The following is a 26489-nucleotide window of genomic DNA, read 5'->3' as shown; positions in this document are numbered from 1 at the left end:
GTCAGACAACAGATTTTTCAGTCTGTGTTTTAATCTGATCTTCACTTTTCAACAACGTGAGGAATCACCAGAAATGACATGTGGTTTGAATTCCATGTTAAATTGCAGGCCCACGTGCCCCAGTTGGATAACTGGGGTATGTGACACACACACACTCTCTCTCTCTCTCTCTCTCTCTCTCTCTCTCTCTCTCTCTCTCTCTCTCTCTCTCTCTCTCTCTCTCTCTTTGTCTTTCTCTCTGCCAAATTGATGACCAATTGAAAGACTTCCACCATGTGATTGAGCCAAACAAAATTGCTTTTGTCAGCAAAAAATTACATCATGGACTAAATTAGTGATCATTTGGTTATCTGCTTACCAATGTATTATTGCTAGCCTTTGCTCAATGAATATATAATTTGGTTTAGCTATAGTGACCCCTGAAGATAATGCTATGAAACACAAGAGTGAAAGTATCCAAAATAAGCTAACACATTAGTCTTCAAGGCAGTACAAGTACAGAGCTTCCTGAACTGGGCTTCTTGATAAGTTTCCTGGTCATCCTTGTACTGTCTGGTTGAAAGATAAATCAGTATGTATAAAACAGAATGTATGTGTTTATGTCCAGCATGTCCTCCCAAACCACTGGGTTAATTTCACTGAACTTGGTATGAATACTACTTGTCCCATGAGAATCAGCATTTTGGGGAATAGAACTTCCTAGCTCCCATAGAAGTGCCGATGTGAGCAAAAAACAGTTTTTCCCTGTCATGTAGGTTGCCCTGCATGGCAGGCAAGTAGTATGGGAATAGCAGTGGTCTGTTTTATTGGCAATCAACATTGAGGCATTTCCATCCATATGTTCACAACTTTGTCACACCTTGCTTGTGGTTTGGGTAGTATGAACTTGCCTTTCAGGGGATCCATATGCATATGGACATGGCTGAGCAGAGATAGGAGAAAGCAGATGAGTAGTGAGAGAGGGGGGAGGAGGAGATAGACTGACAGAAAGGGGGGGAGTAGGAAGTGGTGATGAACAGAGAGAGATGGGGGGGGGGGGGGGGGGGTGATGGACAGGGGGGAAGGGGGTGGAGGAGGTGGGAGGATGAGAGGGACAGAATGACGGGAGAGGAAGAAAAGGTGGGCACAGAGAGGGGGGAGGAGTAGATGTGGGCAATATATGTTTTGAATGAATACACAAGTAAAAATGCGGGGAAAAGGCTAGTAAGTAAATATGTGTTGACCCCAATTCAGAGACTTGAAGAAATTTTATATACGATCATTTACCCATACATTGTGTGCTCAGGATCCACAATAAGCTGAAACTACAGACCTTTAACAGTGTGAAGTACCAGGAGCAGCATTCATTTGTTCACACATGATGTACCATAAATCCCACTATGAAAGAGAACCTTCAGGGATATGGAACTAGTTAATTTATAAATTAATTGGCTGAAGTAGCCACTGAAAGCTACTTTTGTAAAGCATACTGACAGCCAGTTATGACCAGTGCCAAGCTATTGAAATTTATAATTGTCAGAATTACTTCTAGGTGACATGTAGAAGCATATGAGTAATTACAATGTAAAAAAAAAAACTACTGCTTTTATTTAATACTTCAAACTAAGCTTTTTAATAACTCTACACAACACTGTCAGGTGTCTATATACTGATAGTGTCAAACATAAGTTTTGATTAAACAATGGAAAATCTGTGATGGAATAACAACAGTATGAAATAGGATAGATAGTTACTCACCAGGAGGCATTGAGTGACAGACATATTTAAAAGTACATCTGGAAGTAGTTTACCTCCATGTGGCGAGTTGCAGCCTAGTATTGTCTTGACTGGAATTAATGTGCTTAAGATAAACCAAAGAACAACTGACCAATAAGTATTGTTTCTGTTTATTTTTTAATATCTGGAAATTTTCAGTTTTTTGCTGTATGTTTGCTGACAACCTGTTGAAGAGTTTCTTGCACCAGTATATAAATTTCCTTTCTGATATGGAATTCATTTTTATTTCCAATAATTGTTTGTGAATTACACAGTTTATCCTAAATTCATTCATATTGTTACTCATAAAGTACTACTGCCACTTAAGTATAAGAATCAGAAAGTCCCTGAAGAGGCCTATGCAAGATGTTTGGTTATCGATTGTACAAAAAATTTTCATTACACCATCCTCCCAATGATCCATTTTTCTCATGCATTTTCAGTTAGTGATAGGAAGAGTTCATTGAATTTAGTGTTGAATTTAATGCTGTGTATCTGGCAGACATTGTCATCATTGTGTTGAAGCCCAGTTGCCTTACCTAGTTTATTATTTTCAGTCCAAATAATGTTCACAGTTGTCTTTGCTTTGTTCTTGGAATTTGAAATTTTTGACTTGTGGAGTACAGTATTTGCTTTTTGCTGACTCAACAAAGAAATAAGCAATATAACTTGTAATGTTCCTTTATGTCTTGATTAAAGCTAGTAATGTGCATTAAATAAAGTTCTCTTAGTGGTACAAGATACATAGAGACCAGATGTTTGCCATTCATTCTCTCAGACTCCACTGTAATTGGCACTAAACCAATTTAAAGGATAACTGGGTTAAAAGAATATTCTAGGAATATAGTTCAATTTATTGTCTGCTGTATTGTCTTGGTAAAATTCTTTCCACAGTTCATCTAGATAATTGTCTCTTATTAGTGTGACTCAGTTCACATTTATGGTTTTAGGAAACTGTATTTTTTCCCTTCTTAGCTAAACAACATTGGTGAGGATGGTTCATAGTTGTCATTTGATCACCATTATTAGGTAAACAATTTAGTTTGGTTCTCTCAGTTGTTACGAAAGATAGTTGAATATAGAAATAAGTATCAGTAACTGTTTCTATGCTGCTGCTGAGAAGGTTACTGTGGAGAGCAAACCAAAGCTGGACATCCGTAATGATAGTTGCCCTTGATCTCTATTATCAGAGATGAAAGCCATCTTTATTGATAAATTGTTTTATATACTTAAATTGTACATCTAACAACTACTATTAATGTATGTCAGCTTGAGTTATGAATAAAGGTCTGAGAGCAGTAAAGCTTGGTGTTATTTTGAAATTTACACAGTCCACAATTTTTAATGAAAATGACCTTCATGCAGAATAATATGGTGGAAATATTGTGAATAGTGATGCCCTTATAATGTGTTGCTAAGAGAAGAAATATTTTCACCAAGTCAACATTAATGGAGCTGACATCATCATCATCATCATCATCATCATCATCAGGAACTCACTTTTCGTTATGGTGTTCAGCTCCATCAGCGATTCTGTTTTTATCTCATCAAAGGTGGTAAAATGATATTCTTTCATGGTTCTCTTCAGCCTCGGGGAGTAGAAAGAAGTTGCAGGGGGGCCATGCCAAGTGAAAACAATGGCTGAGAAAACACAACAGTTTGATATTTTTTTGCCAAAAAATTACGAACAAGCATTGAGATTTGAGGCACAAACATTATTGTGATGCAATTTCAAAAAGTTGTTTTGCCACAATTCTGGGTTCTCTTCTGATTGGCACTCACAAATGGTGCATAACTTCCAGGTAGTATTCCTTATTGACTGTATCGCTATAAGTCAGGAACTCATGATGCATTACCCCATTGTAATTGAGAAAAACTGAGGAGAACCTGCACATGGGATCAAACTTGACAGATTTTTTTTTTCCAGTCTTGTCCCTTCAGGCAGTTACCATTGGGATGATTGAGCCTTGGTTTTGATGTCATGCCCATATACCCATGTTTGGCACTTGTTATAGTCTTCTTTAGAAGTTCTGGATGGTTGTAAACTTCATTCGGCAGTTCCTGAGTGACTTCTACACAGTGTCATTTTTGGTCAAAATTCAACAGTTTCGGAACTAACTCTACTGTTGCGCATTTCATACCCAAAACAGCCGAAAAAAATTACTTGGCATGAACCAGGGATATGCCTATATCATCGGAAACCTCTCTGTTGGTGATTCGTCAATTTTCCAGAACCATTTTCTTTACTTCATCCACATTGTTGTCAGTAACTGATGTGCTAGGGCTTCTGGGGCAGTTTTCATCTTCAGTGTCTTCTTGACCCTCTTTGAAATGTTTCTCCCACTTGTAATCTCTTCTCTTAATCCTAGTAGATTTGCCAAAAGCCACAGTCCACATTTTGAATGTGGTGCTGCAGTTTATTCCATTTTTCAAGCAAAATTTAATGCAAATTCTTTTATCCATCTTTTTTGAAAGTAAAAATTCACCAAGTGCTTGAAAACACACAAAATGTTTTTGACTGTCTATAATAAAATGAATATTCAACTGAAAATGCAAACATACATCAAGAACACATGCACCAACAACATAACAAAGTTTCGAAAGTTGGCTATATAAAGCCCGCAGAATTAAATTCCCATTACATTTAGATGACACCTTGTATTGCATGTTGGCTTCTGTCTCATCAACACTCAAATAAGCAAATTAAGTTCAGGTATTTGAAATGTACATAACCATCTTCATTGTGGAGAAATGCAGCAGGTTGAGACAGACAGGTAGGTAGGTAGAGAGAGAGAGAGAGAGAGAGAGAGAGAGAGAGAGAGAGAGAGCGCATGTGGAACTGTAAGACTCTGAATTTCAAGTGTGGATAGAGTATAGTGAGTTGCTTGTGGTGTTTATTAGTTTGGGCATGGGATGGAACTCCTTTCCTGAGGTCAAGGTTAAGTTAGGTTGGAAAGTGACAGTTTGGTTGAGAGTTGAGGAAGTCAACAAATGGGAATACAGAATCTTAGATGTGATTACATACTGCTATGTAGTGTAGCCAGGGGTCAAGATCAGGTTGGAAGGCTACTGTTTTGTTAAGGATTAGCAAAGTCTTATCAATAACTTAATTTAATGTAGTACTTGTACTAGCTATCTTTGAGCAGAACACCATTAGAGGACTGTACATTAACTTTCTTTACAATGAGTTTGGTGATTTGATTCTTACCCCTAACTATAATTTGACAATAAATTGAGGAAGTAGTGATTATCTCTAGTGATTTGTTTAAGCAAACTCATAATAATATAATTAAAATGGTATGTTAGAAATTACGCAAGTGAGAAAATGCATGTGGAGTGCAGGAACTGTGAGAGGAAGTGCCAAGCAAATAAGAGCAAAGCATCAGTAATGATGTAGTTTTTGCATATATATCCACTTTTTTTCCAGAAATTGTCTTCAAAAGCTGCAAAAAGCCCACCTATTTGTCTGTTGTTCATTTTTCAGAGTGCAGACAATGTGACTCTTGAGTCTGCCAGTGGCATGTTTATTCAAAAACATTTTGAAGTGAAGAATGAGTTCAAGTTGGCTGGTGAATCATTGTCTTCCGTTGCACAGAACACTGATTTTTCTCAAGCAGAAACAGCAGCAAGTGTGATAAACAAATGGGTGGAACAAGCTACAAATGGAAAGATAAAGAACATGGTTTCAGAAGGTAATGTTTTTCATACTGAATTTTGAGGCATGTAGACTTTTGTAACAGTGAGTCTTTTTATTTTTAAATAGATGTGTTAATGTTCACATGTTTTTCTTAATTTGTGTCCAGAGAAGACATAATCTCATCTCTTTGTTACTTCATACAACTGTGAGGCGATGTCACATTGCATTTATCATGAGACAGTGAAAACATTAGGATGTTCAGTAGGGATATGTCATCTACTATTTAACCTTATGACCTACCAAAGTTCTTAGCTCTTTGTTCATACTTCTGCCTCAAAACCTCCGAAATTACTGAAACTAGATGCCCCTTAAACATCTAACATGTTTTTTTTTTTTTAAGTTGAGATGTGTGTAATTTGTATGTTAATGAAGAATTTAGCATGACATTGCTACATCAGCAAGCTGTGTTAAAGTTGGGTACCAGGTTCATTTATCAATCTTTCCCCTAACATCACATGACTTAATATTTTTCTATATTGCAGTTCCTTGACTCGCTAGCTTAGATTGCTAACACATACTTTACTAGAAGTAGTCGATTCAAATTCTATTGATGGAAGACACCAGTGTTTGGCCAGTAAAGGGAGAAGAGTTAGTAGTGTACTGATCCTGATCATGAGACTTTGTACCAGTGTCTTGGGTTGAGTTCGAAACCTGTCTGCAGTGTCTCATGGATTGAGAGCATGTGCCACTGTTGATAGTGATATGCCCATCTGGATGGGAATGTTATCCTCACTTACCCTGTTGGTGCTAGGACTAGGCTATCCTGGCACTAGGTTTTGTCCTCTCTCTCCCTCTCCATCTCCATCCTCCAATCTCCTCCAAAGATTCGCTCACGTCTCAGACACTATGTATTTTGGGTATGGGACACAGAGTGGCAAAATACTGCACATACCAACAAACTTGGAATGAAGGAAAACAGAAGTAAAAGGGTGGTGAAATTTGTTCCTGGCCTTTCTAAAAGCAATAGTTGTCATATGCTGTATACGTATTGGTTGCACCAAATTTGCACATGAATCCCTTGCAGCAAGAGGGGCTATCTCAGAGGAGCACCGTTGGTGGTACTTCCTATACTCAAAGAATCCATCACCCTAACTGACCTATGTCATAAACTGAAATTAGAAATGCCCCACCTTGAATGCAGGCTGACAATACAACAGCTATTGACAAAGATTTATGTTTTTAAGGGAATGGGTATTACAGTAAAATCTAGAGCCTGCATGCATCTCACTGGATTAGGGAGTGAGTGAGTGCAGAGGTGGCATCATTCCCTGATATCCTAACTCCAATAGGCCCTCAGCTTCCCTGCAGCCCTGAATCGCTGTGCACTGCTACATTTTACTCTGTGAACCTACATGTTTAATTTCTTTCCATTTCACTTATAATACTGGTTTTCCTTATGCATCTCTACACACACACACACACACACACACACACACACACACACACACACAGCCTGGGATGCAACCTGTATGTCGTGGGAAAATGCGCTCTGGAATTGGCAGCTCACCAACATGCACATTTGTGTCCATCACTCACGTACAGCTGGAACTTACTCTCATTACTGAAGATAACGGAGTGCCATTCTGTACTAGTTCTAACATCACCCTCTTGAACTACACTCTTGCAGGAGGACATTCCTGGCTTTTTAACACTTTGACTTAGCTTGCACTTTTATTCCCCCCTCTTGAATGCCTTGGTTTGCCTTTACACTTTGCCCACAGTCTTTAGAGCACTGAAGCCCCCAGAAATGACTAGGTCAAAGCTAGCAGCTTGCAGCATATATTGCTTGATTTGGTAGCTTTAACACATTTCAGCCATATACCTCTACCTATTATTATTACTGCCAGCTGCAGCTCTCAGTTGTTCCAGTGCTGTTGCCAGATGAGCTAAGAGTTTAAATATCAGCTCCTCCTTCTCAATAACCAAGATGTAATAAGCACAACTACTGTAGGGCTATTTCATCTCAAATCATACAGGTCAAGAGTGAATGTGTCACACCGTTATTTCAAAGTTTGCAGGAAAAAAAATGTATGTTGAAATTCAACAGGTTACCTCTCCAGAACTACAATATTTTGATTTTCTGACTATTTGTTAAAATGCTAATGACCTTTCTAATTGTTCCCAATACTGTGAGACATGATTAATACATACACACCTCATATATATATATATATATATATATATATATATATATATATATATATATATATATATATATATATATAAGTAAACTATGGATGTTTGTAACTTTTTGCAAATTTCAAAATTACATGTTTTGAAAATTTGAATAGTCACAGGATGTTGACTGTCTTGAGACTTGAGAAATTATAAAGTGAAAGGACTGCTGACTGTCAGTTATGACATTAACACATGAAATTCTTAAACTGTCAAAGTATTTGTACATAAAGATAAATTAATCTGAATTTTTCTATTTAGAAATTATTTTCTCCAAAATACCCATCCTAAGTGTTCTAAAAATTTCATGGTACATTAGTTAGGACTGAACACTCAGAGTGTGCAATACTTGTCCGTACAAAATGTGGGAAATTTTTTAGGTAGACCTCTCAACGTCAAAATATCATCGACACTTAAATATTTAAACTGATCGCTGATTTTAAGTAAATGTCTTGCAAAACTGGTATTTCTGAATTGGAATAATTACTTTACAACATTATTTTATTTGAAAGCATTTTATAATGAAAATGAAATATAGAATATTTATGCCCATTGTTCATTTTTATGGTATTATTCATAAATTATTATTGTCTTCTGTCGTGATTTTACTTCTTGATGACTTTCCAGGAATTAAATCTGCCTACAATATAACAACCAACACTGCACTGTTAGTGATCTTTTATTTTTCATCTGCTTCTTGTATAGTTGTATAGCAAAGACAAATTTTCATACAGACAAGGATGATCTGACAAGAGCAGTACTTGGGAAATGGGAAATGCACACTGATTTTTTGGGGAACTGCACACTAATTTTTTGGTGACAGTCATTTGAAAGGATTAACAGGACAATGAGACATCATAAAGGCAACGGTTATATCTTGCAGCTCATGAGACACACTTATTATCTGTCCCACCCAGCACTGACTGCCATACACAAAAGATATGAAGTGGCTCACTACAAAGTCTTCTAATGTATACTGTGGTCTCTGCATTTCACACATAGTAACAGGCTGCATTTTGTGGGGAACAGTTCTTGCAATGTATGTGCTACTCCAGGATGCAGCCCAATAGTGACTTGATTCAATTTCTACCACAGGCTTCATAGCAGATCACTGTTCTTTCATTTTTAAATGGAATTTCTTTAATGTACTTTCATTTAGAATTAAGAGTTTTATGTTTGTCAATATCGTTGGTATGGTGCATACGAATCCAGTAGCATCTCTTATAGCATCAACAGCTTTATGCTGGAGATTAAATCTTGTTACAAGATGTTTACAGAGACCTCCTACTCCATCACACGTACTTTTTCCATCTGAAAATACCCATTTTCTGTCTTAATTCCTGTACTACAGTATTGATCAAGCTCATAAATCTGAAAGGAATTTTTAAAATGAGATGCTGCACCATCAGTCACATACACATGTTTAGGAAATGTGTGGCCTCTAGATGCTATCTCATCAATTATCATGCCGCAGCATACCATGTGTGTGCACTGTCCTGGATGAGATCATCACTTACAACAGCAAAACATTGTGATGTTCCAAGGAAGTGAGCAACACATGTGAATATCAAAAATGGTTCAAATGGCTCTGAGCACTATGGGACTTAACTTCTAAGGTCATCAGTCCCCTAGAACTTAGAACTACGTAAACCTAACTAACCTAAGGACATCACACACATCCATGCCCGAGGCAGGATTCAAACCTGCGACCGTAGCGGTCGCGCGGTTCCAGACTGTTGCGCCTAGAACTGCTCGGACACCCCGGCCAGCCATGTGAATATCGCTACCTGTGATGTGTACCAGTGGTAACTTTGAATTTCATTTTGCAAAGCAACAGAGCAGTTCTCAGCAGAGTCAAAATAAGGAACTAACGTGTCAGTGTTCTGGGATGTAGCTGATTTTACTTCTGCTATGGCCTGTCTCTGAAGCCTCTTGATATGATGGTGAGCTGTTCCTTTCAGGACTCAATGCCTAACCTTTGTAACAAACTTCTCTGGCTCTACTGTCTTCTTTGCCAACTCTCCTCCCTCCCACAATGCATAGGTTACGTCATTGTCAGTATCGTGAAGATGTAATGCTTCAACAGTCGTCACTTCAGCACCAGGACACATTGCACTCTCCTGCAACCTACCGTATTTCCTCGAATATAAGCCACACTCGAATCTAAGCCTCATCTGAAATTTGAGACTCGAAATTCAAGGGGAGATAAAAGTTTTAGACCGCACTTCCAAATCGAAATAAAGTTGGTCCATTGTAATAAGAGACACAATTTAGGTCAAATGGATGAAGATACAGCTACAGTAGTTTGGTTCAAGTTGTAAGCTTAACAGTTAAGCTTTACCAAGTAGCCATTGCTATGTGTCAGGCGCTCTGTCCTTAATTGTACGGGTACCCTTACTTTTTCACGTGCTTCGTCTGGTTTGAATCGATTGCTTATTTTGCTTTGATCTGATAAGTGCCGTTCTCTTTGTTATAGGTGTTTATGTCACTCTAAGCTGAAAATGCATTATTGTACTGTCATTCATTGTTTGTCACATTCAGATAATGAGTGTTTACGACCTGTCGCAGCTCGCGGCATGGCTTGCTTTTGTGCGCACTACTGCTGCTTACAATAAAAGAAATGAGAGGAATTGTCTCAGTAGCAAAACAATGGCAAGAGACTGCTATTTGTTATTACTTACACTGCTGCTTTCTTTGATAATGATCAACAAGAACCAAATAATAGACTGCGTATGATAGAAGATGTTCTTAACAAGAGTTTAGCGAAAATTTTTCTCCGCTTGAAAACCTTTGCAGACGCCTCTTTAGTACATTACATTCTGCACAGAAATTAGTCATCTTAGATTTAAAAATCTAGTCAGTTGCCGTGCTTCATTTCTGACTGAATCACTATTCAGCATAAGAATAACACGAATATTAACATGACATGATATGTATATTCTTCCGCATTTGCTGTTGTCTCACTCTAGTTTTGTAGTTCATTAGGCATTCTGTAAATGAGATAGCAGCAAATGCGGAAGAATACATGGCATAATGTTTACATTCTTCTACCTTTTCTCTTAATTCATTTACTGATGCAGAAGTTTTGGTGCCAGTATTTATCTTTGTGCCTGCAAAGCATGCCTGTGTGGTGCTACATATATTCAGCGGCAGAAATTAGTTGTGATGGCACCTACCAACATTTTTCAGAGCTTCCGCTTACTTTGCACTCGATTCTAAGCCGCAGGCAGTTTTTTTTATTACAAAAACCGGGAAAAAAGTGTGGCTTAGATTTGAGTAAATACGGTATGTCTTATCTTGTGGCTCTTGACCTCTTGACTTACACACAAAAGCATCAGGTCCATCTCTGTGTACTTCTTTCCTGTGACACTGCTTATGGTGGAACAAACAAGTTTGAAATTAGTGCAGGAAATACATGTGCATATTTCCTTCACTGGCTGGCATTTTACGCATTTTGGTCATAAGGAGTAAAAATTTAGAGAGACCAATTTTTAAATTTGAGTTCTCCTTTCTCATTAGGAGATGTGCTTCTCTTATTGATCTTGTCACGTGTCTTTTTTTCACTAACAGAGATAACGCCAGCCTGTTTAGGACTTTGCCTGATGCAATCTTTGTCATCACTTAAGTAATATTCCAGAGCAACAATAAGCATATCATCTTGCAACAGATGCCCACAATAAGTATATGGACATGCCCAAATAGTGCTCTCATTCTTTATTTTGCAAGCATTTGAAATCAAATAATGCAGGGGACTAGGTATGTATTTCTGTATCTGCTGCTTAGAGTAGCTACCTGGAATCAGTGTCAGTAACTGTACTTTTTCAGTATTAGTGGCTACTGAGATAGCAGTATTTAGGTTTCGGAACCACACATCACATTTCAGGTATGTATCACTATCTTCGGGCTCTGCACCAAGTGCATCTACATTATACACTTCACAAAGTTTTGAAGATGTTGCTTGTGTAAAACTAGTTTCAATTTCTTCCACTTTTCTTTTTACATACTGTTTACTTCTTGTGCTTCTTATCTTTCCTGGACATATAAGGGGGGATATAGTAGGGGCTACAGCAGAAATGCTAACATCCAATGCATCAACGACTTCACACCCAGGAATATAAACAACTGCACTGTCTTCTTCAGTTTCACATTCGAGGTATGGTGATCGTTCAGGTGAGTTGTCACAATTTCTTCTTGTGGTGAGTCTAGCAATACCTGCACAATGGATGTGATGCTAGTAACATTACTTGAGGACCAAGACATTTCTGCAATACCTCTGACAGATTTCCAACAACTGTGAAGTGTTTCTCCCTTTTCTTAAACACCACATTCCTGTGTCTTCTTTCATAGTTCACATACCTCACTCTTTCACTACTGTATTTCTTCACTGACTCTGTATCTAACAAAAAGTTAAGACCAAACCAAAAACTTGATGCAGAGTGGTTTATGTGCAAGGTCTCACTTGTTTGTTACAAAAAGAAGAGTACTGGAAAGTGTTGCCAACATGCATATTTTGCACTGGAAATTCAGTGTTGCAAAATATGCAGAATGTTGAAAGATTTTTAACACTTTACACAGTAAAATATTGTCCACTGTGTTTGCACTGACTGCTAACATATTAACCAAACAATATTTTGTGTAATGTCAAAAGTTTTCGGATGGTTTTTTTTGAGTAAATACAGTAATTTGTAAAAACTTGTAAAAATGCAATTTTTACATTTTTAGTAATAAGTAATCACATAATACAGATAGCTGCAGCAGAGAAGATACTGTTTATAACTACATCAGCAGTATCTGAAAATATGACAGAAAAAATTGTGTTCGGTGACTTTCCAAATTAGAAAAAAAAATTTTTAAGTGGAAAAATTAACATAAATTTTGTATTTTCATCTAAAATTTGTAATTTAAAGGAAGGCCGCAAGTGTAAAATGAACTTAAACACACTAAAAGGGAGCTTTAACGCTAAACATCTACCAGGTCTCCAATACTTTCGGTTTATTAGTTATGTGTTTTGTTTTTGTTCTCTGTTGTAAAAGTTATTTACAAAATATACATTTTTCAAAGGGCTCTGTCATTTACAAAAATTAAGATAAAATGGAAATACTTTATTTATTAACAATCATGATATAGAGGTCTAATATATATTTTTTTCTGAAAAATTCATGACCATGAGTTGACATGACCTGTACGATTTGAGGTGAAATCATCCTGTATTGCCAAACTATAGCCACCTCTCATTGCAAGAAAGTCACTTCCCACATTAAAGTGTAGGCAACTTTCACACTTTCAACCATATCTCACTACTCTAGAGCTGTTTCCACACTTGCCCAGTGTGATGATATTCAATTAGCACAGACAGACTATTTAACGCTAGTTGTTACTGAATAATTAACATTATGCAGGTTACTTCTCTTTCACTCAACTGCAAATGACTAACAGCATGTGATACTTACATTGTGGGAGAAACACCTCTGTATGATTTATAGCCATTACTTTGTTAATTAGATAAGAAATTACTAAATAGTTTGCAGTGGAAAGATGTTTTATCCCATATGCGATTTATCTGCCGTGGCAGCACAAACTGACATTAATTTAGGTTGGTTTTGCTACACATGTATAAAGAGAATAGCAGTTACTATGTAAAACAAAATAAATAATTAAAAAATGGAAGTTCTTGGACAGAATAATAACAGTGCGAAATGAAATAGAATGGATTGCTACTCACCACATAGAGGAGGCATTGTGTGACAGCCAGGAACATTGAAAGAAAACTGTTAGATATTATAAACTGTTGGGCAAAGCCCTTTGGCAGATTCAGAAAAAAAATGCAAACACATGGTCACTGTTGTCTCTGGGCTTCTTGGTTGTGCTACAGAAAGTTCATGCGAGTAATTTGTATGGTCACTGCACTGACCAATGTTAGCTTTTAAATGGCATAATTTACTCTCTCTCTCTCTCTCTCTCTCTCTCTCTCTCTCTCTCTCTCTCTCTCTCTCTGTTTTCCTCCCCTGCCCCTCCCCCTCTCTCCGATTTAGAATGCCATTGAGTATACTGTGTCAAACTCTGTGTTTATTGAAGAGAATGAATTAAAAGGTATGAAAGTTGGAAGAGTTACCATTCTGGTGGTCAAAATATTTTAACAGTTCAATTTAAGTATAATTAATTCTTCTGTTTATATCAATTACAAATACTTATAAATAATTATTTTTTTTCTGTTTCAGACAGTATCTCTCCTTTCACAAAATTAATACTTATAAATGCAATATATTTCAAAGCACCATGGAAAATTCCTTTCAATAAGAAGCAGACATCAATTGAGCCATTTTATACTACTCGAACTCAGAAGAAAGATGTTCCTATGATGTATATGAAAAAACGTCTAGGCTATAGTCAACTTGATGAAATAGACAGTGATGTTCTTGAATTACAGTATGAGGCAAGTTTATCTGGTAGTTTCAAATCAGGTGTAATAATTGACTACAGGGTAGTCAGAAATGGTCTGAAAAGCTTGTAAGGGTGCTGCAGAGTAGATTGTGGTGAGAAATCATTAAGAAAAAAATATACATTGTGCCATTTCAGGGTTAATTATCGGATACAACTAGTCAGTTCTTACCATAAGATAAAGGTTAGCACATGAGACTGCTCAGCCTTTGTACTACCATCCCATATCCAGTTTTTGTATTGCTCTCTTGTTCAGTTTTTAGGAAACCAAATGGAGAACACATTTGATGACACCACCTCTGGTGGGCCACTTGAATTTACATGTGCATCGGCCTGATTGGCTAACTTCAATGCTAATTGTATATGGTGCAATGTATCGAATTTTTTCCTTAATTATTTCTCAGCACAGCCTCCCTGTGACACCCTTACAAGCTTTTCAGACTGTTCCTGACCATGCTGTATATTTATTATACTGGGTGTCCCAAAAAGAATGACCTGATTTTAACTTGTAATAATATTCAGACAAATGTCACTAGGTAACTGAAACAGCACTAGCTGTAATTGGCATGGTCTAGAGTTTCAGAAAAAATCCGCTAGATGTTGCTATGAGCACTGACTTGGAGCGTCCAGCCAGTCTCGTGCAATATGGCGTCCATGCAACAGAAGACGTATTGTGTTATTGAATTTAGTCATACTCCATTAGTGATCGCAGTTCAGCGGGTGTTTCATATTCGATTTCGTGCTAAACCACCGTCGCCAAAGAACATTCAGCAGTGGAAGCAGCAGCTTGAAGAAACAGGGTGCCTCTGTAAAGGCAAAAGTCCTGGCCAATCATGTGTTCCTGAACAAACGGTGGAGCAAATTCGACGAGCATTTGAGCGGAGCCCCTGCAAGTCTACGCGTCGTGCTAGCCGGGAACTTGCATTACTGCACCTGACAGTGTGGTGTGTGTTACAGCGTCATTTAGCCCTCAAACCGTACCAATTTCAACTGGTACAAGCTCTTTGAGATACTGACAAAGTGGAGCGAGTGGACTTTAGCAATGCTAGTCTAGAGCACATAGAAGATGACGCTTTTATGTCACAGTTAATATTCAGCAATGAGGCAACTTTCCATATTAGCGGTAAGGTTCACCGTCATAATGTGCGTGTATGAGGGCTCAAGAATCCTCATGAAACAATTGAACATGTACGTGATTCACCAAAAGTGAATGTTTTTTGTGCTGTTTCGCAAAGCAAGGTTTATGGACCCTACTTTTTTGAGGAAGAAACCGTAACAGGACAATCATATCTTGCAATGCTATGGAACTGGTTATTCATCTATTTCATCTATCAGCAAGATGGAGCACCACTGCACTGGCACAACAATCTGCGCTGTTTTCTCAATGCCAATGTGCCTCAACGTTAGATAGGGTGTTCAGGATCACAAGACCAGGCTTTACACTCTTGAGCTCCTAGGTCCCCCATCTTAATACCATGTGATTTCTGCCTGTGGGGATATGTTAAACAATGTGTTTATGTTCCCCACTTACCTCGTGACATTAAGATCTTCTGTCTTTCCTGAGTAATTTAGTATGCAATTTGTTGGTGTTAAGCTCTTCTTCCTAATAAATAATTCTATTTAAAATCAGGTCATTCTTTTTGGGACAACCTGTATTGTGCTGCCAAGGAGCAATATTATTGTTGGGTAAACTTGTTAAAATTTAGTAATGCCATACTAAAAATGTTGTATTTCATATCAGAGTGAAGGAAAGAAAATCAATACAATCCGGGACAACCAGAAGATGCGGGAAAAACCCAGTAATTTTTTCATCCAAGAGAAAACAGGGAGAAACATGGGAATTTTTGGAATTACAGAAATTTTTCATTGTTCCAGTTTTCAGTTAAATTTTTGTAATTTTGACTGGTAAAAACCAATACTCTAACAAGGAATATTACTGTATCCTTTTACTGCAGAATAATACTGGAGCAATAAAACATGAATGTAGTGATGCCCCAGTTTGGAAATATCGTAAATCTGGGGTTGATGTGCAGAGCAGTCTGAGTTGTAGTGGGGAGGTGGGTAGTCTCCACCTGACATGTGTTTACGTTTAGTAATTTTACTGCTTCCTCTTTGTTTACTGCTCTCATGTCAAATAAAAACAGAACAGATTTCTGTGGCCGGTAGCTATCAAGTGAATAAAATATGTTCACATAATTATGGGAGGCTAAAATGTGTTGTTAGCATTAATCACCTTTCAGAACAATGAAGTTTTTTCTGTTGGCTTGCTACAGAAATTTGGCTTTCATTAATCTTTTCCGCTGAGGCAGTCAATTTATTTGAAACGAAGTGCTTAATTCCACACTATTGGCTAGTTTCAACTGTTTGCAGCATTTCAAGTGCACATTTTCATCTTCTAGTACATACAGGGTTATGCCATAATAATGATCCAAACATGAGATAATACAATACCGGTACTACAAAAAAATTTACATTCTGAAAAGCACACTGAAAAGCATAATACCAGGTCAAGGCCTATTTCATTGGGAATCTGGACATCTGAATGTGCACTTTAAGCTGGATCATGCATTGTAGTTTCGTTCACAAAATTCTGATGCTTTCGGAGTGTCCTCTGATGTCTTGTTTCTTTTATGACATAATGTAAGATCTTTTAATGTTTTACGTGTATGAACATACAGGCTTCCTACATCATTGTAGCTGCACCAAACGCAGTGATGCTTGTTATCTGGCGCTCTCTGGCAACTGCTGGAACAAGCCTGTTTCTAACAGATCACGGGAAAATATTGTGAATGGTGGTTAGAAAAGTGGTACTTTCAAAGTAAATTCCCTTTTATGCAAGATGAACTATGTATGAGAATGTAAGATGAATTTCTTGAATCACAGAGCATTTGACTCTCATTTCAAAATCAACTCTTTGATGATGTGCCAGTTAGATGATTTCGAGCATAGAAGATCAGACATTTATGTCATTATTAAAAATTTTATTGGCACATTTGTGTGATGTATCTTGTATGCAAAAGATCAACATTATGTGTGAAAGCTTAGCTTCTCTTGCAGCTTATTAATCTCCGAAACCAATATTATATGTGAGAGCTTTGCTGTTCTTGTAGCAACATTGTGTATATTAATTTAAACCATTAACTTTTCCTATTTGTATGTTCACACTACTTAAGTGATGTTGCTATTGGCTGACTACACCACGTGTCCTATGCTCTGAATATCCACTGTCATCGGCTGGCGAGACCACATGGCATGACGTATGACTGGCTTACAAAGGCGCACCACAATCTTGATTTCGATGCTTTGGAAAGTAACATGCGGTGCTTCGTGGAATTCAACTTTAAATAATACAAAAGTATGCAGCTTAAATGTTACTGCATGTCAAAGATCTTTCCAAATTGTGTGTGATATGATGTAGAGTTTGTGGATTCCCACAGTCGCAGTTGGGTGAGTCAGTCTGTCCCCATTTGTGCTTCCAATAATTACACCTACCATAGCCTGTTCGGATACGATTTAAAGTTGTCCAAGATTTTCTGGGAAGACCGAAGCCCTCGGGCCGTACGGTTGGGTCCGAGACTAAGTTAAGGTGATCAGGGTTAGACATATCCCATTCCCGACGCCAGGCTTCGTCGATATCATAATTGTCCTCGATCAGCTGTTGCCCTAATCTCCATGATGGCCTATGGGACTTGAGCCTGTGGCTGGGATTCTTGCAGTCTTCGTGTAAGGGTAGGTCACAGTTGTTAGCACACTTTTGCCATTCCCTTTTCAGTGCAGATCTTCGCCTTAGATGAGGTGGGGCTATGTTAGCCAGTACCGGGAGCCATTGGTGGGGCGTCGGTTTAATAGTGCCTGAGATGAGCCTCATGGTGTCGTTTAGCTGGGTGTCCACCGTTGCTGTATGAGTGCTATTTAGCCAGACCAGAGCGCAGTATTCAGCCACCGAATATACTAGTGCAAGAGCAGATGTTCTGAGATGTGGCGCTTGCTCCCCAACTACTTCCAGTGAGTTTGTGTAGGACATTATTTCTGGTTTTGATTTTTGCTGCGCATTTTTATAAGTGCTCCTTGTATGTCAGAGATCGGTCCAATGTAATTCCCAGATACTTTGGGAGGGGATTGTAGTTAAGCAGCTGGCCTCTGAACTCTACGTGGGGTGCATAGTTTGCCTGACTTGTTGAGGTGGAAACAGGAGACTTGGGTTTTAGAAGTATTAGGTCTGAGCCTCCATGTTTCAAAATATTCATCCATTTTGATAAGGTCTTCCTCAATGATTCTTTCGGAATTGTGGAAGTCTTGATGTTGATATGTGAGAGCAATATCGTCTGGATAGATAAACTTCTTAGATGTCTCTGGTAGGTCTGATGTATATATATTAAAAAGTAATTGAGCTAGCACGGATCCTTGGGGCAGGCCATCATTTAACCTATATTTCTTGCGTATCTCTCCATCTAGGTGTACTTCAAAAAATCTATTTGAAAGCATATTGTTGATTAGCGTAGCCGTTTTCTTGCAAGGAATAATGCGTTGGAGTTTAAGAATCATTGCCTCCCTCCACACTGTGTCATATGCTGACGATAGATCTATGAACACGGCGACTGTCTTTTTCTTCCTTTGGAATCCACTCTCAATACGTGTGGTAAGAGATAGTACTTGATCACGGCAGCTCCAACCGGGTCTAAATCCGGCTTGTTCAATAGGAATGAAAGTCTCAGCAATGGGTTTTATTCTGTTGAGAATAAGTCTCTCCAATAGTTTGTAGCATACACTTAGAAGAGCTATAGGTCTATAGTCCTCTGGGAGCTTTCCATCTTTGCCAGGCTTAAGAATGGCGACAATCTTGGTTTGTTTAAATAGTGGTGGTAGTGTTTCCGTTCGTTGGATGTCATTGTAAAACTGAGTTAGCCACAGTAGAGCTCGAGGTCCTAGGTGCCGTAAGAACTCGGGGTAGACCTCATCTAAACCAGCTGCTTTACCCATTTTCATTTCTTTCAGTGCTTCTGTGATCTCTAGGATGGTAAAGGTTTTTGAGAAATTGTTGTCGGGTGTGGATTGTCGGAGCTTGGTTCTCAGTTCTTTCTTTACTTTCATAGTCTTATCCTTGTTGCTGCGTGGTGTTTTTCTCGTAAGGTTAACTATTCTGTTTGCTACCTCTTTGGGGTGTATGTTGCCACCCATACAGGTTTTAATGGAGCTTTCACCTAGATGCGGGTGGGATCCATTGGATGTTGTGGTCCATTTTGGCGGTAAAGGCTTCCCAGTTGGCTTGCCAAAATTCCATCGAGGTTTAGGTGTAGATCTCACTATTGGAATCTGTATACCGACATGTAGCAGGACGGGCCTGTGCTGGCTATGAGGAAAACCAGGCAAGATCTGTTTATTGCAGCGTAATGGTAGCTTTTTGGCGTCTCTGGAAACAAAGCACAGATCGGGGTTGTAGTCTCTTTTCCATCTAGCTGAGTGGAAAGTCCCTTTATCCTTTAGATCATGGATCAAGAAGACGTCTTCTATGTCCGCCCATTTCATTACTCCCTTTCCATCCTCATTGGTGTTGTTATATCCCTACTGAGTACTGTGGCTGTTGAAATCGCCCATTATCACTGTAGGATGTTGTATGTTGGAAATAGCAGAGTCATTCCATGACTGAGTTGGGGGTTTGTAGAGGTTGATGACTTTAATATCGGCAATTTTTGTTCTTATGACGTAGGCGCTTGGGTCCTCCCAAATGTTATCCCTCCATCTGATTCTCGCTCTCGCTCTTCTCCTCGTTCCTTCTATTGTTCTGCTGAATGCCATTTTAGGTAGTCTATTCTCTGTCATTCTTGCTATATGGCCTGCCCAATTCAACCTTCTCCTCTTGAGCACTTCGACAATGTTACGGTGTTTGTACAGCCCTCTTAATTCTTCATTTCTTCTTATTCTCCATTACATGTTATTTTCATCGTATACAGGTCCAAAAATTTTCCTTTGTACTTCCCCCCCCCCCCCCCCCCCCCCCTCCCCGGGGAGGCTTGCATGCCTCAGCGATACAGATAGCCGTACCGTAGGTGCAACCACAACGGAGGGGTATCTGTTGAGAGGCCAGACAAACGTGTGGTTCCTGAAGAGGGGCAGCAGCCTTTTCAGTAGTTGCAAGGGCAACAGTCTGGATGATTGACTGATCTGGCCTTGTAACAATAACCAAAACGGCCTTGCTGTGCTGGTACTGCGAACGGCTGAAAGCAAGGGGAAACTACAGCCGTAATTTTTCCCGAGGGCATGCAGCTTTACTGTATGGCATGGAGAGCTGCATCAAACCAGTCTCAGGACTGAAGACCACAACAACAACAACAACTTTTCCTTCGAATATTAACAGTTTTTCTTCATCTTTCTTTCTAAATGTTAATGTTTCACATCCGTATAACATCAAAGGTATAATGGTAGATTGATGTAAGCGGATTTTGAAGTTACTGCTAAGTGATCTTTTTCTTAGACTTTTGATGAAACTAAAAAGTGTCTTGTTTGCTGTTGATAAATGGGCATCTATTTCTATATCTGTTCTGTTGTTATTACTAAAAATACTCCCTAGGTACTTGATGTGGTCAACAGTCTTGAAATTGAATCCAGTCAGTGGTGCATCTTTTCTGGTTTTCTTACTTATGGGCAGGTATTCTGTCTTTTCTTCATTAACATGTAATCCTGTTTTCTCAGCAATTTTGTAGTAATTTTGCATCGTTCTGATTACTTCTGTTTAGGAACTACTTATTAGTGCTACATCATCTGCATAGGCAAGTCTTGTTATGTTCACATCCTTTAGCTGGATCCCTTGTCAACTGGTTTTAGAAAATTCTTTATCAATCTTCTCTAGGACAAGGTTAAATAAAATAGGTGAAATGGCATCCCCTTGTCTCAGTCCAGAGTACACCTTAAAATCTTCAGTTCCTCCCACTGGTGTCTTTATGCGACATAAAGTTGCAGTGATACACTTTTAACTAATCTGATTAATTTTGATGGTATTTTAAATTACTTCATTATATTTAGGAGTGTCTGTCAGTGTATGCTATCATAGGCCTTTTTAAAATCTATGAATAATATATGGACATCTACATTGAATTTCCATGCTTTCTCAGTTACTTGTCTTAGAGTGAGTAAGTGATCTAATGTGGATCTGTTTCTGCGGAAACCGCATTGGTAGTCCCCAACCAGTTCTTCTGTTATTGGTATCAGCCTGTTTAATAGGCAGTTTGATAAGATTTTGTAGGTGACATCCTGTAAGGCAATTCCTCTGTAGTTATCACAAACTAGTGGATCATTCTTCTTAAATATGGGGCACACAATTGCAGTTTTCCAGTCTGCAGGAATGGTTTCCGTCTCCCAAATTGTTTCTGTTAACGCCTGTATTTCTAATTCCAATTGTGGGCCTCCATTCTTTAATAACTCAGCGTATATCTTGTCCTCGCCACAAGCCTTGTTACTCTTTAATTTCTTTATTGCTTGCTGTATTTCATTTACTGACGGAGTAGTAACTGTATCAGCTGTATCTATTGTATCAGGTTCTTCCAATTTAAAGTAAGAGTGTGAGTCATTGCAATTGAGAAGTTGTGAAAAGTATGTCTTCCATCTGTTTTGTATGTCACTTTTGTTGGTCAATATTTTTCCATATTGATCCTTTATAAACTGTTCCCTTTTATTGAATTTACCAAAGGATTTTTTTATATTTTGATAAATCTGTCTTGTCCTGTGATGGAAATCATCCTCTGCTTCTCTGATCATATTGTTATAGTATTCCCTTTTCTAATGTCTTAGGGTTCTTTGCGTTTCATGGCGGAGTTTATAGTATCTTACCTTCAATGTCACATTGTCCCATTCTTTAATCCATACATTCCTCGCATTTCTTCTTTCCAGCACTTTTTCTTGACACTTTGTGTTAAACCAAATTTTATTAGGTCGTTTTCTTTCACCTACGATTTTGGAAGCTGCTTCTTGAATACAGCCCTTCAGGTGTCTCCATCTGATTTCGACATCCTGTGTTCCTGCATTGGTCAGTCTTGGTTTTGTTAGGTTGCTTTTAATTTCTTTTGCAAAATTTTCTTTTATATCTACTTTCACCACATTTCCTATGTTATATCTTGTAATTTCTTCTCTATTTCTATTTACTTTCCTTTTGAGTTTCACTTTCATTTTTGATATTATTAACATGTGGTCTGTGTCGCAATCTGCTCCCCTAAAGGTTCTGACATCTTTAATGCTGTTTTGGAATCATTTCTGGATAGCGACATGATCTATTTGATTGACTACCTTTCCATCTCGTGAAATTTTGTACTGCTTATCGTGAGGCCATTTGTCACTGCAAAGTTTATAAGTCGAACCCCGTTCTCTGAACTTTCCTCGTGTAAGCTAAAATTTCCAGTGGTTGGTTTGTAGATTTCTTCCTTTCCTACTTCGGCGTTAAAATCTCCTAACACTATTTTCACATTGTGCCTACTTAAAAAGTTGTACGTTTGTTCCAGTTGGCTGTAGAATTCTTCTTTCATGTTGTCATCCTTATTTTCTGTGGGTGCGTGTGCATTTAGAAATGTAATGTCTAACCACTGCGTCTGAATAGTTATGTATGATGTACGGTTATTAACATGTTTGAACTCCCTTACTGAGTCATCTATTGTTTTATGAGTGTAGAAACCGGTTCCAAATTCATGGCGCTGACCGCAGTCTCCATACATTATGAGAGCATTCCCCTATCCGCCACCTGGGGAGGTGCCCGATGGGGGACTAGCAAACCCCACACGGGACCCTGAAAATATACAATTCTTTTTCATAGAAGAGTGTTCATGGCAGTGGGCACAAGTAGATATGAGGTATAGAAGGTGAACATACTTCTTTGAAGGTCATATGATAGTGGTAAAATAATCAAATGAACAGAATCACAATACAACAGTCTGTATTAAAATTGAATCAAAGGCATAAATATGAAGTTGTTTCAAAAATAAGTAATAACACCTTTGTATACCCTGAAAATATACAAAGGTGTTATTACTTATTTTTGAAACAACTTCATGTTTGTGCCTTTGATTTAATATTAATACAGACTGCTGTATTGTGATTCTGTTCATTTGATTATTTTACCACCATCATATGACCTGCAAAGAAGTATGATCACCTTCTACCTCATATCTACTTGTGTCCACTGCCATGAACACTCTTCTATGACAAAGAAGGAAAATATTTCTGCAGATGAAAATATCTTCTTGCCAAATTATTTATACATATGTAATTTTTGTGGTTCATGGTATGGGTTCCTGTAGTCATGTCCTAGTTCATGAACCACGGGTAACGTATGCGTGGCCAAGTAAGTGGTCCCGACAGTCGGGATACCAGTTACTTTGGAATAAGGGTGGGCATCTCGGACATATTCTGAGTCATGGTCACCTTTGTGCTCATACGGCAAAGACTACCAAATCCACCAGTTAGTCCCTCAGCCGTTAGGGGTAAAACCCAATGGGACTCGGGGCAAGTAAGGCTAGCAACCTGCTCCCCTGGTACTTTAAATATGATGCTGGCAATAATCAGAGCAAAATGCCTCGGACCTTTGGAGGTGACGGAGTCCCACCCCTAACTGACAAACCAGGGACTCCTAAGATACGACTTGGCAAACAAATGGTAATGAGATGGGGAGCTATTAATATCAATGGGGGCTACTCTGGGAAGAAGGTAGAGCTGGCAGAGGCTGCAAGTAAGATGGGGCTGGACGTTTTAGCTGTCCGTGACATTTGGGTAAGGGGTGAGAAAGAAGAGGAAGTGGGAGAATACAAGGTCTACCTGTCAGGAGTCAAAGCAGGAATAGCACAATGGGGTGTAGGGCTTTACATCAGGAAAGAAATGGCACCCAGCGTATTTGCAGTAAGGTATGTAAACGAACGACTGATGTGGATAGATTTGACAGTGTCTAGCAAGAAAATTAGGATTGTGTCAGTATATTCGCATTGTGAAGGGACAGATCAAGATAAGATGGATAGTTTTTATGAGGCACTCAGTGATGTAGTTGTTAGAGTAAAGGACAAGGACAGTGTTCTGCTCCTGGGTGATTTTAACGCCAGGATTGGAAATCGAACAGAAGGGTATGAAAAGGTTATGGGTAAATTTGGAGAGGATATGGAGGCCAACAGAAACGGGAAACAACTCTTGGATTTCTGTGCCAGTATGGGCTTAGTAATCACAAACTCCTTTTTTAAACATAAGAACATTCACCGGTATACTTGGGAACGCAGGGGAACCAGATCTGTCATTGACTATATAACAACAGATCAGGAATTCAGGAAGGCTGTGAGGGACACACGTGTATTCAGGGGATTCTTTGATGACACTGATCATTATTTAATCTGCAGTGAAATTGGGATTGTGAGGCCGAAAGTGCAGGGGGTCAGGTCCGTATGTAGGAGGATAAGAGAGGAGGAACTTCAGGATAAGGAAATCAGGCACAAATACATAACAGCGATCTCAGAAAGGTACCAGTTAGTTGAATGTAGTCAATTACAGTCATTGGAAAAGGAATGGACAAGGTACAGGGACACAGTACTAGAAGTGGCTAAAGAATGTCTTGGAACAGTAGTGTGTAAAAGTAGGATGAAGCAAACAGCATGGTGGAATGACATAGTCAGGGCAGCCTGTAAAAGGAAAAAGAAGGCGTATCAAAAATGGCTACATACTAGAACTCAGGTAGACAGAGAAAGTTATGTTGAAGAAAGAAACAAAGCCAAACAGATAATTGCAGCATCCAAGAAGAAATCTTGGGAAGACTTTGGAAACAGATTGGAGACTATGGGTCAAGCTGCTGGAAAACCATTCTGGAGTGTAATTAGCAGTCTTCGAAAGGGAGGTAAGAAGGAAATGACAAGTATTTTTTACAGGTCAGGAAAACTGCTGGTGAATCCTGTGGATGCCTTGGGCAGATGGAGGGAATATTTTGAAGAGTTGCTCAATGTAGGTGAAAATACGATCAGTAATGTTTCAGATTTCGAGGTAGAGTGGGATAGGAATGATGATGGAAATAGGATCACATTTGAGGAAGTGGAGAAAATGGTCAATAGATTGCAGTGCAATAAAGCAGCTGGCGTGGATGAAATTAAGTCGGAACTCATCAAATACAGTGGAATGTCAGGTCTTAAATGGCTACACAGGATAACTGAATTGGTCTGGGAGTAGAGACAGGTTCCATCAGACTGGACAAAATGCAGTAATCACACCAATCTTTAAACATGGAAACAGAAAAGATTGTAACAACTACAGAGGTATCTCTTTAATCAGCGTTGTGGGTAAAATCTTCTCAGGTATTGGTGAAAGGAAAGTGCGAGTATTAGTTGAGGACCAATTGGATGAAAATCAGTGTGGGTTTAGGCCTCTTAGAAGTTGTCAGGACCAGATCTTTAGCTTACGGCAAATAATGGAGAAGTGGAACAGGGAATTGTATCTATGCTTTATAGATCTAGAAAAGGCATATGACTGGGTTCCTAGGAGGAAGTTATTGTCCGTTCTACGAGATTATGGAATAGGAGGCAAACTTTTGCAAGCAATTAAAGGTCTTTGCATGGATAGTCAGGCAGCAGTTTAGAGTTGACGGTAAATTGAGTTCATGGTTCAGAGTAGTTTCAGGGGTAAGACAAGGCTGCAACCTGTCTCCACTGTTGTTCATATTATTTATGGATCATATGTTGAAAACAATAGACTGGCTGTGTGAGATTAAGATATGTGAACACAAAATAAGCAGTCTTGCATATGCAGATGACTTAGTGGTGATGGCAGATTCGATTGAAAGTTTGCAGAGTAATATTTCAGAGCTAGATCAGAAATGTAAGGACTACGGTATGAAGATTAGCATCTCTAAAACGAAAGTAATGTCAGTGGGAAAGAAATATAAACGGATTGAGTGCCAAATAGGAGGAACAAAGTTAGAACAGGTGGACGGTTTCAAGTACTTAGGATGCATATTCTCACAGGATGGCAACATAGTGGAAGCGAGGTGTAGCAAAGCTAATGCAGTGAGCACTCAGCTACGATCTACTCTCTTCTGCAAGAAGTAAGTCAGTACCAAGACTAAGTTATCTGTGCACCGTTCAATCTTTCGACCAACTTTGTTGTATGGGAGCGAAAGCTGGGTGGATTCAGGTTACCTTATCAACAAGGTTGAGGTTATGAATATGAAAGTAGCTAGGATGATTGTAGGTACTAGTAGATGGGAACAATGGCATGAGGGTGTCCACAATGAGGAAATCAAAGAAAAACTGGGAATGAACTCTATAGATGTAGCAGTCAGGGCGAACAGGCTTAGATGGTGGGGTCATGTTACACGCATGGGAGAAGCAAGGTTACCCAAGAGACTCATGGGTTCAGCAGTAAAGGGCAGGAGGAGTCGGGGCAGACCAAGGAGAAGGTACCTGGATTCGGTTAAGAA

General features: G+C 38.7%; 1 protein-coding gene across 1 annotated transcript in view; it reads left to right on the top strand.

Moving 5' to 3' along the window:
• LOC124595991 (leukocyte elastase inhibitor-like) overlaps positions 1-26489 on the top strand; it is a 130362-nt gene that overhangs the window by 12477 nt on the left and 91396 nt on the right. The window contains exons 4-5 of the mRNA XM_047134938.1: positions 5240-5447; positions 13846-14060. Of these exons, the coding sequence (XP_046990894.1) occupies positions 5240-5447; positions 13846-14060 (423 nt within the window). The remainder of the gene's footprint in view (positions 1-5239; positions 5448-13845; positions 14061-26489) is intronic.

The sequence above is a fragment of the Schistocerca americana genome, chromosome 2 (genome assembly GCF_021461395.2).
Source record: "Schistocerca americana isolate TAMUIC-IGC-003095 chromosome 2, iqSchAmer2.1, whole genome shotgun sequence".
NCBI lineage: Eukaryota > Metazoa > Arthropoda > Insecta > Orthoptera > Acrididae > Schistocerca > Schistocerca americana.
The sequence above is the reverse complement of the archived record's forward strand: the minus strand, read 5'-3'. Positions and strand labels throughout refer to the sequence as shown.